This window comes from Danio aesculapii, chromosome 1, assembly GCF_903798145.1.
Source record: "Danio aesculapii chromosome 1, fDanAes4.1, whole genome shotgun sequence".
Lineage (NCBI taxonomy): Eukaryota > Metazoa > Chordata > Actinopteri > Cypriniformes > Danionidae > Danio > Danio aesculapii.
Window position 1 is genome coordinate 38,315,484 of NC_079435.1, and position 19,934 is coordinate 38,335,417.

The 19,934-nt window shown below is 35.2% G+C and overlaps 2 protein-coding genes across 2 annotated transcripts in view; one reads left to right on the top strand and one right to left on the bottom strand.

Annotated features, from left to right (window-relative positions):
- Positions 1 to 5,493, top strand: part of prom1b (prominin 1 b) — a 43,237-nt gene extending 37,744 nt beyond the window's left edge. The window contains exons 24-25 of the mRNA XM_056480681.1: positions 4,293 to 4,329; positions 4,429 to 5,493. Coding sequence (XP_056336656.1) covers positions 4,293 to 4,314 — 22 coding nt within the window. The 3' untranslated portion in view covers positions 4,315 to 4,329; positions 4,429 to 5,493. The remainder of the gene's footprint in view (positions 1 to 4,292; positions 4,330 to 4,428) is intronic.
- Positions 5,494 to 8,717: 3,224 nt separating this feature from the next.
- The window catches only part of zmynd10 (zinc finger, MYND-type containing 10), a 34,692-nt gene continuing 23,475 nt past the window's right edge, over positions 8,718 to 19,934 (bottom strand). The window contains exons 10-12 of the mRNA XM_056480800.1: positions 11,845 to 11,966; positions 11,635 to 11,760; positions 8,718 to 8,971 (exon numbers count right to left, since the gene is read on the bottom strand). Coding sequence (XP_056336775.1) covers positions 8,872 to 8,971; positions 11,635 to 11,760; positions 11,845 to 11,966 — 348 coding nt within the window. The 3' untranslated portion in view covers positions 8,718 to 8,871. The remainder of the gene's footprint in view (positions 8,972 to 11,634; positions 11,761 to 11,844; positions 11,967 to 19,934) is intronic.

A 19,934-nucleotide genomic window follows, 5' to 3' on the forward strand; every position in this document is an offset into this window, starting at 1 on the left:
GCCATTTGAGTACAGTTAACTCATTGTCATGTTCAAGAAATCAGTCTGAGATGATTCACGCTTTATGACATGGCGTGTTATCCTATTGGAAGTAGCCATCAGAAGATGGGTACATGGTGGTCATAAAGAGTTGGACTTGGTCAGCAACAATACTGAATAGATACTAATGGGCACAAAGTGTGCCAACACAATATACCTCACACCAATACGCCACCACCAGCAGCCTGAACAATTGATACAAGGCAGGATGCAGGATGAATCCATGCTTTCATGTTGTTGACGCCAAAGTCTGACCCTACCCTCTGAATGTCTCAGTAGAAATTGAGACTCATCAGACCAGGCAACGTTTTTCCAATCTTCTATTGAGGATGAGGCAAATTGTGGCCTCAGTTTCCTGTTCTTAGCTGAGAGGAGTGGCACTTGATGTGGTCTTCTGCTGCTGTAGCCCATCTGCCTCAAGTTTCGATGTGTTGTGCATTCAGAGATGCTCTTCTGCATACCTCGGTTGTAATGAGTGGTTATTTGAGTTACTGTTGCCTTTCTATCAGCTCAAACTGGTCTGGCCATTCTCCTCTGACCTCTGGCATCAACAAGACATTTGCACCCACAGAACTGCCGCTAGAGATGGTTGTGTGTAAAAATCCCAGTAGATCAGCAGTTTCTGAAATACTCAGACTAGCCCGTCTGGCACCAACAACCATGCCACGTTCAAAGTCACTTAAATCACCTTTCTTCCCCCATTCTGATGCTCGGTTTGAACTGCAGCAGATCGTCTTGACCATGCCTACATGTCTAAATGCATTTAGTTGCTGCCATGTGATTGGCTGATTAAAAACTTCCTTTAACGAGAAGTTGGAGTTGTTGGAGTTGAAGTATACCTAATAAAGTGGCCGGTGAGTGTATATTTTATTATTTTATATTATATATTATTATTATATATTTTAATTATCAACAGATGACCTTGGACAAAAATTGCTATTAGAAGATTGTTATTTACAACTTTTAATGTCGTAAAAACTAAGAGCTGTGTCTTTGATACAGCACAATGTAATATTCTGTTGCACTTTAGCATTTAGAAATGTTTGTTTTATTTTACGTTATTTACTTGGTTGCTTGCTTGCGTGTTTGTCATTTCTTTATTTAATCAGTTTAAAAGAGCATAAATGTGTATTTAGTTTTTAGCAGTAGGCTATCAACATGAATGCCAAAAAATCTGTTTCGTCATGAAATCTTAAGGTTTTTTGAAGTGCACACAAATAGTGAATAATAGCATGTTTATTGTCCAGCATGCTTCACTGCCCAGATACTGTGTGTTCTGCATGACTCTTTTTTTTTTTTGAGTGGAAACTTCAGACTCCATCGTTGTTGTTTTGTTTTCCTATTTGCCCATTAACTGCCATTCTAAACATTCAGAAATAAAAAGGCTCACCTTAAATGAACCTGGATTTTTTTTCAGCTATCCATCTTATGACACAATGAGGTGGTATCCTCGGGCTTCAGCCCCCCCGAGACAACCTGACTGGTGACACAAATTCATACACTTTCACACTGGGTATGAACTGTACCCGCGTCCCTCAGGTACAAAACTCTACTACAGGTCATCTGTTCCTTTTTCTGTCCAGAAAATGATGTCCATCTTCTCTAATGTACCATTCATTCACATTGGTGCACCTCTTGTTCAAAACTTCCTGCTCTTCTAATGTTTCTCAACTGACATCTCTACTTGATTCCTGTCCATTACCCTCCACCATCACCAACCTTGGCTCACAAAATACACAAAAAATGTGCCTGTGGCAAGCTTTTTGCAAAAATGCTATTTCGTTGCTGCTTGCAAATTTCTTCAATTTGAAATGTCCAGTGAGTGGTCCAAAATTGAGTGTTCAATATTTTCAGAATGGACAAATGTGATTGCAGAAAAGTGTTATGGCTAGCCACATCATGGCTAATTTTTTACTGATTTTCCAATATCGGAAAGAATTGTTTTGTTCGCTTAAAAGTTCTGTTCCGTTCCATTCCTTTCTGCTGATCTGGTCCAGTCAGCACGAATACATGTTCTTAGCAACCCAGGCTCATTCTGAAAACATACCTCTACAGACGTTTCTGGAGACTGCGAAATACGTCCTGGCGGCACAAGAGGCTGCTGTGTATGCTTTTGAGATCTCTTTTGAGATCTCAAATTTTCCCTCGCAGAGTTTTGACAGAGTTTTTGACTGACTAAGCGAACGATCTACTGATCCACCCTTGCCCTTCCCTAAACCCAACCAATTTTATCGATTGACCCGCCCACCTACCTCTCTAAACACAACCAACACGTTTCAAAAGCAATCCAAAAAATAAAAGTCCTTGTCTGATTTTTTCTTTACCACGTTTTCAGATTTGACCACATTCTCACCCTGCTATTTACTTGTTTATTTTATTTTTTGGATTCTGTTTTTGTTTTACCTGCTTTCTGAAACCGCTCTAAACTGGACTCGAAACCCACCATCAAGGTCAACTCCTCTACGTGTCTCAAGTCCGCCGACAAACATGGCGCGCTAATGGGACAAACTGGTTGTAGTCAGAATGCCGTCCATACGGAGGTAAGCGTTCAGCTGGTAAGCGCAAAAAGGAACGGCATCACACCACCCCGTAGCGTTCATTTAAAAAAAATCAATGCTGCCATACGTAGCTCTGGCTACGTAATTTGCAGTCTCCAGAAACGTCTGTAGGGCTACGTTTTCAGAATAAGCCTGTGTTGCAACATTTTCCACTGTGGTGCTGATAATGGAAGTCTATGGATTGAACTACAAATGCATCAGTGGTGGCCTTGGTAATGCAAGTACAATGTACTGTAGTAGCCCTAACAGCTAGATGGACAATGATCAGATATTACTGTTTTTTGGACCCTTTTTTTTTACATATTTACTTCAACAGAAATAGCGGACTGTCTCTCTGCTTGTGTGTGAGTGCGCATCGGTATTGAAATTTACAGCACACAATATACAGAGAGCAGCCAGAAATAACATTCTGCCATTGTAACATTCAGGCATTTTCTTTGTTTAATAGAAGAAAAAAAAGACTTGTTTTGTAGGAAGGATCCTTAAATGATTTCTGTTGTGATCTGGCAAGATATAAAGAAAATCAAATAAATAACTTGACTTAACGTCTCAAATGACTGGAATGGCCACATCCGTGAAAGGTCTTTAGAAGTGTTGTTTGGTGTGTGAAAACTGAGGGGATGGGCGGCTATTTTATGTTCATTTTGAGTCCTCATTGGGCTGAAAAATTGTCTTGGACCTGGCAACCCCCAACACACACACTGTATTCAGAGCCTCAAATTCAAATGGTACTACAGTATATTTTGAGCTTATCCAACCAATAGTGACAAGAAATATGCTAAATGAATTTACTAAAGCATCCAAGTCACTTTTTTTTACACAGCTTCAAGCTCTTTTGTTGAACTGAGTTTCACAGAACTGGAAACTTTTAACTTCAAACATTCAACACTCTATGAGACGAGCTTTAGAGCAGGTTTACTGTTGTAAAACAACTGTGTATATAAGGTGACAGAAAAGCAGCTCAAATGTTAAGCTGTTTTCATTTACAAGTGATGCTCATAGTTTGAGAGTTTAATTTGTTTGAAAATGAGTAAAGGTTGTTGCTGTTTTTGCTCTTCAGTGTTTGGACTCTCAGTAGTGATTATTAAACCACACTGAACTGAGCTAAACTGAACTGAACTGAACTTAAACTCTGAAAACTGAACTACACTGTTCCAATTTACTATGACCTTTTATGTGAAGCTGCTTTGACACAATCTACATTGTAAAAGCGCTATACAAATAAAGGTGAATTGAATTGAATTGAATTGTTTTACGTCATCTAATGTTCATTTCAGCCACGCTTTTGGAGTTTTTCCAAAATTGTTGGTAGAGGTACATTTTCTAGTGAGTCTGGGTGAACCATTACTCTATAAAACTTTTATTTGCCTTCTTTCCATTTCTACTTGTAGGTCTTTGTCATGCACCTATCAGGAATTTACCTTCATTTCATTTCATCCTACACAGTCTTTGCGTGTCTCTACTTTTGGACTCTGTTTTGTCAAGACTCAATCATGTTTCAAATAACTTTAATATGTTCTTTGATGTTCTATGTGTTTTCTCAATAATTCCCAATGTGCATGTTAGCTTAATTTTCACGCCTGTAACTTTTTGACTTTTAATACGTTTATACCTGACTCTCTTTACATATTAAGTCGTTTAAAACCTCACAGAAACGACACTATTTCAGTGACATGTTCTTCTGTTTTTTTGCAGTGGTTCTGAGAACTGGAGCTAAAGACAATGTAGCATGGTAAGGTGTTGGACTTTATATTTCAATTTTGAAGATTTTAAGACAGCTTTTGTAACGCATTTTAGTCTAATTTTATACTATTTCTTTTTTTTTTTTAAGTCAAGGGATTGTCTTTGTTCATTCAGATTCCAAGGACGACAAACAAAGACAGGCAAAAAGGGAATATTATCAGCGAAATGACATGATCAAATCTTTATTTCAGTCTCAAACAATAAATCCTGCTCAGACCTTAACTAAAGAATTTCCAGCATATTCACCACACAGTTCGTCATACTTGACAAACAGCAGTCGAATCTTTTTTTAACACTTTCAACAAGTTTATGAAAGTTTTGTACGTATTTTGTTAATATCGGTTTTATAAAACATGTGCTTTAGACAACTGTGGGTACATCTAGATTTTGTATTGGTCTTTCTAAACATTTTAAAGCAGGAGTGAGAAAGATCTGTGGTGATTCTGTCTTGTTGATGATGAAATCTGAACCAAACAGCCCAAGATTGGTTGAAGCAGCTGAAGTATTTACCTAGAAAAGTACTTCATTTATCAAGTTCTTTTGTGAAATGTTACCTTTTTCTACATTTTATTGTTCAACAAATGAAGTATTAGGTTCAGAAATTAGTCAAATAAAACAATTTGCACTAGAAACGCACTAGACAATGCTCATGTATTTACAGACAAATGATCTGAAGCCAACATCCTAAAAGACTGATCCTTTATGTTGGAAATGTCAGTACTTTTGATACAAGATAATTATGCTACTAAACACAAATAACTATTGTAGAGCAGTTGGACAATTTTGTTTTTGTTGTATTTGTTTTCATATTTTTGAGTGTCTTACTTTTTTGTGTCCACATTAAATTGAAAATAGTTACATACGTCCATCGTGTAATGTACTGTCATTTCTTTAAACGCATGTTTCAGTACAGCATACAGGTGTCATGGAATTCCAAACCAAAGTTTTTTTTTTCTTTATATTCCAAAATTGAAGGTTTGTGAATGAAAGCTGCAATCTTATTGTCTCATTGATATTCATAAACATCTCTGTCACTCTCGTGGGTTTTGCTGTACACACATTTTTACACTCATTATACTGAGGGTTTGGGATTTTGCAGTGTACAACATGAGAATGTAATCCCACTGATACATGGAGGATGAATGAAAGTTACAATAAAACAATCAGCTTAAAATGGTTTGTGGTGTGATTTAAAAGTGGTTACTGTTTACAAGGGTTTCATCAGTTAAGGTATTTACAAACATGATCTAACTATTCTTTTTTTTTTGTTCAGCATTTATTAATCTTGCTTCACTAATTTAGCCTTACTAATGCATTTTTAAAATCCACATTCATGTTTGTTAACATTAATGCACTATGGATTTTCATAAACTAACATTGAACAACTGTATTTTCATGAACTAAAGTTAACTTTATGAACAAATAATGTAATAATTGTGTTGTTCATTGTTTAATTAAAAGAGCTGTATGTAAGTTTTTGGTTCTTCTAAGCATAAAAATACCATGTTTGCAGATATTTAAGAAACATGCCAAATGAACATATTTATCTGAAAAACAATGCTAAAGATTAGATATTCATGCATCCGTGACCAAAATGCGACCTCTGGTGGACAGTAGCAGACTCTGAAATGAGACGCAGATTCAGAGTTTTACATGAGGTTATTAATTGGCAAATAATATAAATATTACAAACGTAAACATTAGGTGAGCAGATTACTTTGTAACACGCTACGTGTCGTGATAAGCATTTTGGCTGTTTGCACCAGACGAAACACAACAGAAATTTAAATACAGCCATTTAAAAGCACAGATTATGCACTCACTCATGAAATGGTAAGGTTTATAATCTAATTAATACATATTAAACCTCTTTAAAATTATTAAGTGTACATGCTGAATCATTGATTTGTATTTAGTTCTGAAGTTCAATTTCAAACGGTTTATTTTGTTTTCAAGCGCTGAGGTAAACTATCTGCTGCTGCTTTCAGTATATGGCAATAAATGTCATGTAAAATGGCATTCAATCTCACATTGTTAGCATTTAACACTGAATGAAGCAAATGAGGTGTACCTGAGGTGTTGACTGTCAGTTCATCCTGTTGTTCAGCTATAAGAAATAGAAGCCGTTTCTAATATATCAATTCGAGGTGTTGGTTAGGACAAAAACTCCTTTTAATATGGAAAATATTCCTTCTATCGGGGGCAGTTGCTTTTATTTAAAACATGATTTAAAGCTCTTGCTCATGTCCTCAATCTGGCAACCTGCGCTTGCATTTGTTTTGATCCAGGGGTGCAATACCTAGTTCAACTACTGGGTGTCAAAATTACATACTGCACCTTTAAAGTAACGTTAAATAATACAACCTTATTGTAGTGTTTCAGTCTCTGGAAGACATATTTCACCCAAAAATGATACTTCTGTTGTGCACTTCTGATCATTTCCTCATTATTCACTTCTTGAGTTGTGAAAATGGAAGCCCAAATTGTTCCATCATCATGTCATTCATTTAGACTTAAATTTGTCTCAGAAAGTGCATCACAGTTAATCCAAATTAATGTTAGATAACATTAAAACATATCGTTTATTTTTTAAACTTTGCATCTTTTTAAATCTTCAGCTGTAACTTGCCTATTAGAGCTAACTTCTGTTAACTGTTGAGAAGCTTCACGAGAAGCCGTTGCTGTTGATAAAATGTTTCATTTGGAGTTTACAATTGTCGCAACTTGTGTTCAACGGAAGAAAGAAATTTATGATGGATTAAATGATGAGGTCATTGTCATTTGTAGGTGAACCATTCTTTTAATGGTTTTATTTTAGCATTACATACAGTTGGTCAGAATTATTAGCCCCCCCCCCCCTTTTTTTTCCTAATTTCTGTTTAACAGAGAGAAGATTTTTTTTTCAACACATTTCTAAACATAATAGTTTTAATAACTCATTTCTAATAACTGATTTATTTTATCTTTGCCATGATGACAGTAAATAATATTTGACTAGATATCTTTCAAGACACTTCTATACAGCTTAAAGTGACATTAAAGGCTTAACTGATTATTTTAAATAGGCAAGTTAAGGTAATTATTAGGTAAGTTATTGTATAAGGATGGTTTGTTCTGTAGACAATTGAAAAATATATATCTTAAAGGGGCAAATAATATTGACGTTAAAATAGGTTTAAAAAAAAACCTGTTTTTATTCTAACTAAAAAAAACAAGACTTTTTCATAAAAAAAAAATATTATCAGACATACTGTGAAAATTTCCTTGCTCTGTTAAAGATCATTTGGGAAATATTTAAAAAAGGAATATACCATTGTAGTTTGTATTATTTTTTGGGATAATTTAAGGGGTGTTGTTACATTTTTTTTCTAATATGTTACAATTACATTAGACTTTAGACTTTTAACATGTCAAGATAACTGCAATAACACTAATTAAAAAAAAAACTAAAATAATACAAAACAATTGTAACTTCAAGATGTATGAAAAAGGAGTAGGAGGAAGCAAAATTATTTAATCCTCCCATTTCTCTGCACTAAATTAATAATAAATAACAAAACATAACAATAAGTAATAATCAGTAACAATAATCATCAAATATGTCTATATAAGGTTTGTTTTGCAATTTTAAAGTGAAATTGTTACAATATAATAGCGCAAATAAGTAGCCTACTGGGTGATAATTATTAACTATTTGTAGTTACTACTATTGACTTTACTGCTATTAAATTTAGTGGGGGGGGGGGGGGGGGTTTGCTTGTAATTATGCACACAATTATTATAAAAGCAATTTAGTGAGAAAAGAACAACAAACTACTGAAGCTGTGTGTGTGTGTGTGTGTGTGTGTGTGTGTGTGTGTGTGTGTGTGTGTGTGTGTGTGTGTGTGTGTGTGTATATATATATATATATTTAAAAATATATTATTTTTGCCTGTAATTGTGCATGTACTATTCCTATATAAGCACTTCATCATTTATCTTCACTTAAATGATCACTTTAAGCTAAATGAAATAAGAAAAAAAAGTTGTTTTTAGTTTTTGCTCACTAAAATACACCTGAAACTTAAAAGCTACAATGACAATTTATTGCAATCACATGTAAAAAATAGACTCCTTTTTTGTTTCAAAATATAGTCAAAAAAAAGATCCAGTAGTGATTGCATCTCAAAACTTCATTGAATATTAATATATATGTGAGTATAAACTCAAATAAGACAAAAAAATGTAAGAAACATTGCTAAATAATGTGAAATATGGACATAAAATGCATACATTTAAAAAGTATATATATATATATATATATATATATATATATATATATATATATATATATATATATATATATATATATATGATAAAATACATATGTAAAAGTTTTCCTAAAAGAATGATCTTTTATTAATTTACTTGTGACCCAATATACAAAATGTCGGGAACAGTTTCTTGCATCTATTTCTATTAGTGTCCATTCAATAAGACAGTCGATTGTGGACGTGTTGTAAAGCACATCAGTGTCCAGCATTCCTCTGCTTCAGCTGTTGATCTTCATTTCCTCCTGCAGCTTCTGGAAAGCATCTGCCATGAGGTTACATGAGGGCTTGTGCTTGGGCCAGTGTTTCACCTGACACTCCCTACAGCCAAATAACACACAAACAGAATAATATTTAACCAAAAATCAAATGAATTACCCAAACATTTGACATATTTGCATTCCTTTTTTCTGTTGAAGACAAAGGAAGATATTCCGAAGAATGTAGGGAAAAACAGCCACTGACTTCCATAGTATTGTTTTGCTCTATGGATGTCAATGGCTACTTTTTCCCAACATTCCTGATATATTGTACTGTATATTGTTTGTGTTCAACAAAAGAAAGAAACTCATAAACGTTTTGACCCACTTGAGTCTGAGATAATGTAAATTTTTAGGTGATTTACCCCTTTATCGACAAACATAAGCAAATGGTTGTATTGCCAGTAATAATGTGGAAGACAAGGGCAATAAAAAAGTTGTTTTACAGTTTTGGTGTACAAAATTGTTCTTGGAGCTTCGTATGATTACAGTTAAACCACTGACGTCACATGGAATGTTTTGAAAGTGTTTTTGGTTTCTTTTACAACTCTTAAAAAATTAAGCGTGTTCAAACTACTTTAAATAAGTTAAAACAACACAATTGTTTGATTGTTTTTTGGGGGGGAGGGGGGCAACTTGATTGTTATATGTTCAATCTACTTAAATTTGTAAAACAGATTAAGCTAGTTTAATAGATTTGAGTTGGGACAACATGATAGATTTTTGTGCAGAACCCAGCATTTTTACTATGATTCTTTGAACTTCTCTGGGCTGCTGCTGTCTATGGAGGATGAGGGAGCTGTCATATTTAATCTAAAATATCTTCATTTGTGTTCTGAAGATCAATGAAAGTCTCAGGGGACTGGAACAACATAAGCGTGAGTACTTAACAGAATTTTTTTGGAATAAATGAATGAATGAATAAACATTTTAAAGGACTGATTAGTAGGGTTTGATGAAATCTCACAAGATCTGACTGGTCGGCACAGATAGCCGTCCGGCAGTGTATCGACAAGTCAGTTTGAGTGCTTGTTGGTGGAAAAGCAGCAGGAAAAGTGGTTCTTAAGCAGCATAAAAACACAGTTGGGCTAGAAGTAAGAACTGTTTTCATCAGGCGCTGAGGGTGGGGCTACTTTGACCAACACAACAAACAAAAACTGGAAGCAGAAAATGTTTCGAGCACCATATTTAAAATAGTAACGGAACATAATGCTGAACACATTGTACATTCTAAATTTGGTCTATTCAAATGATGGTGTGCTAATAAAACACATTGCTCTCTTTTATATACTCCTTACAAATTACAGCACTCTGAATAAACAAGTTATCACTCGAAATCGCCATCTATATAAACTACGGTGGGCTGCATGAACACATTGGAGTTGCTGTATTTAGATGCCAGTGTAGGTTGTCTGGTGGGAAAAGGGTATATCGCCAGTTTGCTTCGTGCATCGCAAGGTTAAGTCCCAACTTGTGGACCGTTCACAATCCCATCCCTTTTCTCTTTCGCTCCAACTTCGCTTCCTCTCTATAAACTGTCATATCCCAAGATTCCCAATGAAGGCAAAAATTACAAAAAATAAAAAAATAAATGTGTACCAGGTTCTGTGTAGTAAACTACCAATATTTATGCTTGGAGAAATATGTAGAGATGTTTTTTGAGTTTCAAGAGAGCACTGCTTTCTCTGGCTGATCTATCCTGGAGGCTATCTACTGGACATTATTAGTTTGGAATACACCACAGCCAAAATAAATGGTGCCAGTAAAAAAAAACTACAATTTTGGTTAATATGAGAGAGACTTTATCAGATATGTTTCAATCCTGATTTTATACCTATTATTACATTATTACTGTTTTTATTTATTTATTTATTTTTTGTTGGGTGGATCTCTGACTTTGTTCTAAATCTAAATATTCAATAAAAAAAGGAAAAAAAAGAGAGCACTACTTTGATTATAGTTAATTATTGCCGTTATTGATTGCACTTAAAATGATATTTGTGCTATTGTTTATTTTTATGTATAATTTTATTATTTGCCTGTCGGTCGAGTTTGTGGGAAAACATTTTGTGTTTATATGTTTACTGATTAGTAGTCATTTAAAAAGACATTTCAACCAAAATTCATTTACTAGATCAGTTCCAGTGCTACTTTCTTTAAGACTTCAGAGTTTTGAGAAAATGCAAAAGCCCATCCATATAATGGCAGCAAATAGTGACCAAGGTTTTACAAATGCTGGAGAAATATCAAAAATAGTCCTATTCATGCCACACATGCCACAAACAGGGTTCTAGGGGTTATACGATTTTAAATAAGAACCTATAAGATTTATATGAATTTAATTTTATGTATTATTTTCTAATGAAAATCGAAATGATAATTTAATAAAATATCCTCAGTCTAAGTCTCATAGAAAAAGCATATAACTGCACCTTTTAAATAAAACAAGTACCACTTTCTAGAAACTCCACAGTATTTGTGCCATTTCTTCACTAAGCTGAATATCTCTGAAGTGTACATGAGTATTTTGCGATTTTGGACGAAGCTTATCAGTCAAAGTCAAGATTTTCATAATTAATTCATTTAAATTAATAATTTTTTTTTATTTCTGGTCTGAAAAAGCATATAACAACAAACTCATTTTTGTTATAACAATTAATATTTGGAGTAAACAATAGCTTCAAATGGGTACAGTCTGAATGTTTTTGTCAGAAAGCACAATACCTGTTGCAGTACCACTCTCCCTGACAGCGGGAGCAGCGTTTCGCTCCTGTTCTTCCACAGGCTCCACATTTAGGTTTGTCTGGAATTAGATTCTCCATCACATCCAGATTATACGTTTGAGCCAACCTAATTAGAAGGCCTCAGGTCAACATTTATACACTATATATACCAACTGTCAGAGTAATATTTGAAATGCTCCTCAAATCTCACCTGCTAGCTTGTTCTCTTAGTTCACTTTCAGAGGGGTTGAAAACATGCGTCACTTGGTATTTGGCAATGGCTTTCCACTTTTTGTCATTCTCCATTACAATATTATTCCATATCTCTGGCACCTAAATGATCAGAAAACACGTTTTGTTTTTGATGATTTTGATGATTGTTTTATTGGTCTAGACATTATATATATATATATATATATTGTTGTTTAATCTAAATTTTAAAATTACAGGAAGATTAAGGTAATATAACTAAACAATTAAAACTGAAAAAAAATTATTAAAATTGAAGATTTAACTCTACAAAAATGCATATTCTAACTGAGGAAAATTCAGTTAGGACACCTCACATTTATTATGGTGGCTTGAAAAGCCAGCATATTGTTATCTATCTTAAACTTATTATTAGGCTGGCTTGTGTAGCAAGCCAGACTACTGTTATCCTATTTAAACTTATTATTATTATTTTTTTTTTTTTTATTATTCTTCTTCTGAGACTAAATTTCTAACTCTATCTCCTCCTAGAGCTTTCAAGCTATGACCACCAAACTCGCACCAGACCTCCGAACTATTCGGACTCGGATTGCTATATCTCCTCAGACTGATCCGACTTTCGGTTTTCCGAAAAACGTCCCGGGACCACCGAAAAAATCCCATAGGCTTAACATGGGGTCAAACTTTGTGACCTCATAACTCTGCGTCAGAATGTCACACAGACTTCTAACTGGGCTCATTTAACTCAGACTACCTAACTGCCAATAACTGATGAGCTTTAAACTTTCTAGCCACGCCCTAGCAACCACTTTTGGACCCTAGAAACTGTCCCATAGACTTCCATTGCAAATGATGCTCATTGACTTTACATTGGATCAAACTTTGTGAGCTCATAACTCTGCATCAGACTGTCATAAAGACTAATGGCTGAGCTCATTTAACTCAGTCTAGCCAGCAGCCAATCACTGATGGCCTTTTAACTTTCTAGCCACACCCTAACAACCAGATACTGCACCCTAGCAACGGTCCCCATAGACTGCCATTATAGAGGCCCAGATTGATATCGTCCTGCTGCAGTGTTATAGAGACATGGGGGTTGTTTTTAACTGTTCATACTGGCAAGAAGCTTTGATACATCATCAGTCTAAGCTGTCAATCAACTCCATAGCAACAAAACAGACTAACCTAGCAACGATATAACAGCAGCTATATCTCAGTATCAGAACATCGTAGAGAAGCGGGGGTTGGCTTATTTGACTCATGCTAGCACACCATGAATCCTGTATGGTTCACATGCTAGCAATGACTAGCAACATGCTAATTCATGCTGGAATCATGCTAGTAACATGCTAATTCATGCTAGAATCATGCTAGTAACATGCTAATCCATGCTAGAATCTTGCTAGTAACATGCTAATTCATGCTGGAATCATGCTAGTAACATGCTAATTCATGCTAGAATCATGCTAGTAACATGCTAATTCATGCTAGAATCATGCTAGTAACATGCTAATTCATGCTAGAATCATGCTAGTAACATGCTAATTCATGCTAGAACGATGCTAATTCATGCTAGAATCATGCTAGTAACATGCTAATTCATGCTAGAATCATGCTAGTAACATGCTAATTCATGCTAGAATCATGCTAGTAACATGCTAATCCATGCTAGAATCTTGCTAGTAACATGCTAATTCATGCTGGAATCATGCTAGTAACATGCTAATTCATGCTAGAATCATGCTAGTAACATGCTAATTCATGCTAGAATCATGCTAGTAACATGCTAATTCATGCTAGAATCATGCTAGTAACATGCTAATTCATGCTAGAACGATGCTAATTCATGCTAGAATCATGCTAGTAACATGCTAATTCATGCTAGAATCATGCTAGTAACATGCTAATTCATGCTAGAACGATGCTAATTCATGCTAGAATCATGCTAGAAACATGCTAATTCATGCTAGAATCATGCTAGTAACATGCTAATTCATGCTAGAATCATGCTAGTAACATGCTAATTCATGCTAGAAACATGGTAGTAACATGCTAATTCATGCTAGAATGATGCTAATTCATGCTAGAATCATGCTAGTAACATGCTAATTCATGCTAGAATCATGCTAGTAACATGCTAATTCATGCTAGAATGATGCTAATTCATGCTAGAATCATGCTAGTTACATGCTAATTCATGCTAGAATCATGCTAGTAACATGCTAATTCATGCTAGAACGATGCTAATTCATGCTAGAATCATGCTAGTAACATGCTAATTCATGCTAGAATCATGCTAATTCATGCTAGAATCATGCTAGTAACATGCTAATTCATGCTAGAATCATGCTAGTAACATGCTAATTCATGCTAACATCATGCTAGTAACATGCTAATTCATGCTAGAATCATGCTAGTAACATGCTAATTCGTGCTAGAATCATGCTAGTAACATGCTAATTCGTGCTAGAATCATGCTAGTAACATGCTAATTCGTGTTAGAATCATGCTAGTAACATGTTAATTCGTGCTAGAATCATGCTAGTAACATGCTAAATCGTGCTAGAATGATGCTAGTAACATGCTAATGTATGCTAGAATGATGCTAGTAACATGCTAGTTCATGCTAGAATCATGCTAATAACATGCTAGTTCATGCTAGAATCATGCTAAATCATGCTAGAATTATGCTAATAACATGCTAAATCATGCTAGAATCATGCTAATAACATGCTAATCATTCTATCTATCTATCTATCTATCTATCTATCTATCTATCTACCTACCTATCTATCTATCTATCTATCTATCTATCTATCTATCTATCTATCTATCTATCTATCTATCTATCTATCTATCTATCTATCTATCTATCTATCTATCTATCTATCTATCTATCTATCTATCTATCTATCTATCTATCTAAAACTACTTTAAACTAAATAAACTATTACCAACAGGCTTTCACAAGCCAGCCTCAAAGTTTGTCCTCAAACTTTAATAATCTAGTTCTTCTTCTTCTTCTTCTGAGACTAATTTCTAAGTGTATCTCCTCCTAGGCCTTTCAAGCTACATACTTCAAACTTTCGTCAAACCTTCGAAATGGTCTGACTCGGGTTGCTATATCTTTTCTAACTGATCTGACCTTGGGTTTTCCGAAAAACGACCCAGAAAAATCCCAAAAGTCCCATTGACTTAACATTGGGTCAAACTTTGTGAGCTCATAACTCTGCATCAGACTGTCCTACAGACTTCTAACTGGACTCATTTAACTCAGTCTAGCCAGCAGCCAATAACTGATGACTTTTTAACTTACTAGCCACTCCCTAGCAACCACTTACAGCACCCTAGCAACTGTCCCATAGACTTCCATTGTAAAAGACTCCCATTTACTTAACATTGGATCAACCTTTGTGAGCTCATAACTCTGCATCAGACTGTCCTACAGACTAGAGTCTGGCCTCATTCAACTCAGTCTAGCCAGCAGCCAATCACTGATTACCTTTAAACTTACTAGCCACTCCCTAGCAACCAATTTCAGCACCCTAGCAACTGTCCCAGAGACTGTGACTAGCTATTCTAACACACGCTAACAGTTTTAACATCCTACTGACATGCTAATCTTGCTAGAAAGGTGCTAGCAACACGATAGTGACATGCTAGTCATGCTAGTAACATGCTAATTCATGCTAGAATCATGCTAACAACATGCTAATTCATGCTAGAAACAAGCTGACTCATGCTAGAATCATGCTAGTAACATGCTAGTTACATGCTAATTAATGCTAGAATCATGCTAGTTACATGCTAATTCATGCTAGAAACATGCTAATTCATGCTAGAATAATGCTAACAACATGCTAATTCATGCTAGAAACATGCTAGTAACATGCTAATTCATGCTAGAAACATGCTAGTAACATGCTAGAATCATGCTAGTAACATGCTAATTCATGCTAGAATCATGCTAATAACATGCTAATTCATGCTAGAATCATGCTAGTAACATGCTAATTCATGCTAGAATCATGCTAGTAACATGCTAATTCATGCTAGAATCATGCTAGTAAAATGCTAATCCATGCTAGAATCATGCTAGTAACATGCTAATTCATGCTAGAATCATGCTAGTAAAATGCTAATTCATGCTAGAATCATGCTAGTAACATGCTAATTCATGCTAGAATCATGCTAGTAACATGCTAATTCATGCTAGAAACATGCTAGTAACATGCTAATTCATGCTAGAATCATGCTAATAACATGCTGAATCATGCTAGTAACATGCTAATTCATGCTAGAAACATGCTAATTCATGCTAGAATCATGCTAATAACATGCTAATTCATGCTAGAAACATGCTAGTAACATACTAATTCATGCTAGAAACATGCTAGTAACATGCCAATTCATGCTAGAATCATGCTAGTAACATGCTAATTCATGCTGGAAACATGCTAGTAACATGCTAATTCATGCTAGAATCATGCTAGTAACATGCTAATTCATGCTAGAATCATGCTAATAACGTGCTAATTCATGCTAGAAACATGCTAGTAACATGCTAATTCATGCTAGAATCATGCTAGTAACATGCTAATTCATGCTAGAATCATGCTAATAACATGCTAATTCATGCTAGAATCATGCTAATAACATGCTAATTCATGCTAGAAACATGCTAGTAACATGCTAATCCATGCTAGAATCATGCTAGTAACATGCTAATTCGTGCTAGAATCATGCTAGTAACATGCTAATTCATGCTAGAAACATGCTAGTAACATGCTAATTCATGCTAGAATCATGCTAGTAACATTCTAATTCATGCTAGAAACATGCTAGTAACATGCTAATTCATGCTAGAATCATGCTAGTAACATGCTAATTCATGCTAGAATCATGCTAATAACATGCTAATTCATGCTAGAAACATGCTAATTCATGCTAGAATCATGCTAATAACATGCTAATTCATGCTAGAAACATGCTAGTAACATGCTAATTCATGCTAGAAACATGCTAGTAACATGCTAATTCATGCTAGAATCATGCTAGTAACATGCTAATTCATGCTAGAAACATGCTAGTAACATGCTAACTCATGCTAGAAACATGCTAGTAACATGCTAATTCATGCTAGAATCATGCTAATTCATGCTAGAAACATGCTAGTAACATGCTAATTCATGCTAGAATCATGCTAGTTACATGCTAATTTATGTTAGAATCATGATAGTTACTTGCTAATTCATGCTAGTAACATGCTAATTCAGACTCGGCTTTTCAAGCCACCATAAAGTTTGTCCTCAAACTTTAATATCTAGTTATTCTTCTTCTTCTTCTTCTTCTTCTGAGACTAATTTCTAAGTGTATCTCCTCCTAGGCCTTTCAAGCTACATACTTCAAACTTTCGTCAAACCTTCAAACTGGTCTGACTCGGGTTGCTATATCTTTTCTAACTGATCCGACCTTGGGTTTTCCGAAAAACGACCCAGAAAAATTCCAAAAGTCCCATTGACTTAACATTGGGTCAAACTTTGTGAGCTCATAACTCTGCATCAGCCTGTCCTACAGACTTCTAACTGGACTCATTTAACTCAGTCTAGCCAGCAGCCAATAACTGATGACTTTTTAACTTACTAGCCACTCCCTAGCAACCACTTACAGCACCCTAGCAACTGTCCCATAGACTTCCATTGTAAAAGACTCCCATTTACTTAACATTGGATCAACCTTTGTGAGCTCATAACTCTACATCAGACTGTCCTACAGACTAGAGTCTGGCCTCATTCAACTCAGTCTAGCCAGCAGCCAATCACTGATTACCTTTAAACTTACTAGCCACTCCCTAGCAACCAATTTCAGCACCCTAGCAACTGTCCCAGAGACTGTGACTAGCTATTCTAACACACGCTAACAGTTTTAACATCCTACTGACATGCTAATCTTGCTAGAAAGGTGCTAGCAACACGATAGTGACATGCTAGTCATGCTAGTAACATGCTAATTCATGCTAGAATCATGCTAACAACATGCTAATTCATGCTAGAAACAAGTTGATTCATGCTAGAATCATGTTAGAAACATGCTAGTTACATGCTAATTAATGCTAGAATCATGCTAGTTACATGCTATTTCATGCTAGAAACATGCTAATTCATGCTAGAATCATGCTAACAACATGCTAATTCATGCTAGAAACATGCTAGTAACATGCTAGAATCATGCTAGTAACATGCTAGTTCATGCTAGAAACATGCTAGTAACATGCTAATTCATGCTAGAATCATGCTAGTAACATGCTAATCCATGCTAGAATCATGCTAGTAACATGCTAATTCATGCTAGAATCATGCTAGTAACATGCTAATTCATGCTAGAATCATGCTAATAACATGCTAATTCATGCTAGAATCATGCTAGTAACATGCTAATTCATGCTAGAATCATGCTAGTAACATGCTAATTCATGCTAGAATCATGCTAATAACATGCTAATTCATGCTAGAATCATGCTAGTAACATGCTAATTCATGCTAGAATCATGCTAGTAACATGCTAGAAACATGCTAGTAACATGCTAATTCATGCTAGAATCATGCTAGTAACATGCTAATTCATGCTAGAATCATGCTAATAACATGCTAATTCATGCTAGAAACATGCTAATTCATGCTAGAATCATGCTAATAACATGCTAATTCATGCTAGAAACATGCTAGTAACATGCAAATTAATGCTAGAAACATGCTAGTAACATGCTAATTCATGCTAGAATAATGCTAGTAACATGCTAATTCATGCTAGAAACATGCTAGTAACATGCTAATTCATGCTAGAATCATGCTAGTAACATGCTAGTCCATGCTAGAATCATGCTAATAACATGCTAATTCATTCTAGAAACATGCTATTAACATGCTAATTCATGCTAGAATCATGCTAGTTACATGCTAATCCATGCTAGAATCATGCTAGAAACATGCTAATTCATGCTAGAATCATGCTAGTAACATGCTAATTCATGCTAGAAACATGCTAGTAACATGCTAATTCATGCTAGAATCATGCTAGTAACATGCTTATTCATGCTAGAAACATGCTAGTAACATGCTAATTCATGCTAGAATCATGCTAGTAACATGCTAGTTCATGCTAGAATCATGCTAATAACATGCTAATTCATTCTAGAAACATTCTATTAACATGCTAATTCATGCTAGAATCATGCTAGTTACATGCTAATCCATGCTAGAATCATGCTAGTAACATGCTAATTCATGCTAGAATCATGCTAGTAACATGATAATTCATGCTAGAATCATGCTAATAACATGCTAATCCATGCTAGAATCATGCTAGTAACATGCTAATTCATGCTAGAAACATGCTAGTAACATGCTAATTCATGCTAGAATCATGCTAATTCATGCTAGAAACATGCTAGTAACATGCTAATTCATGCTAGAATCATGCTAGTAACATGCTAATTAATGCTAGAATCATGCTAATTGATGTTAGCAACTGCCTAGCAACCACTCAGAATACTTTAGCAACCGCCTAGCAACAACCTAGAAACATGCTAACATGTATGTACTTATCTATGCTGACTGTTTCAAACTTCATAAAAACTGCTTCAGTTATTTACATTTTAAAACGACTTCAAACTTTTAGACTCGGCTTTTCAAGCCACCATAAAGTTTGTCCTCAAACTTTAATATCTAGTTATTCTTCTTCTTCTTCTTCTTCTTCTTCTTCTGAGACTAATTTCTAAGTGTATCTCCTCCTAGGCCTTTCAAGCTACATACTTCAAACTTTCGGCAAACCTTCGAACTGGTCTGACTCGGGTTGCTATATCTTTTCTAACTGATCCGACCTTGGGTTTTCCGAAAAACGACCCAGAAAAATCCCAAAAGTCCCATTGACTTAACATTGGGTCAAACTTTGTGAGCTCATAACTCTGCATCAGACTGTCCTACAGACTTCTAACTGGACTCATTTAACTCAGTCTAGCCAGCAGCCAATAACTGATGACTTTTTAACTTACTAGCCACTCCCTAGCAACCACTTACAGCACCCTAGCAACTG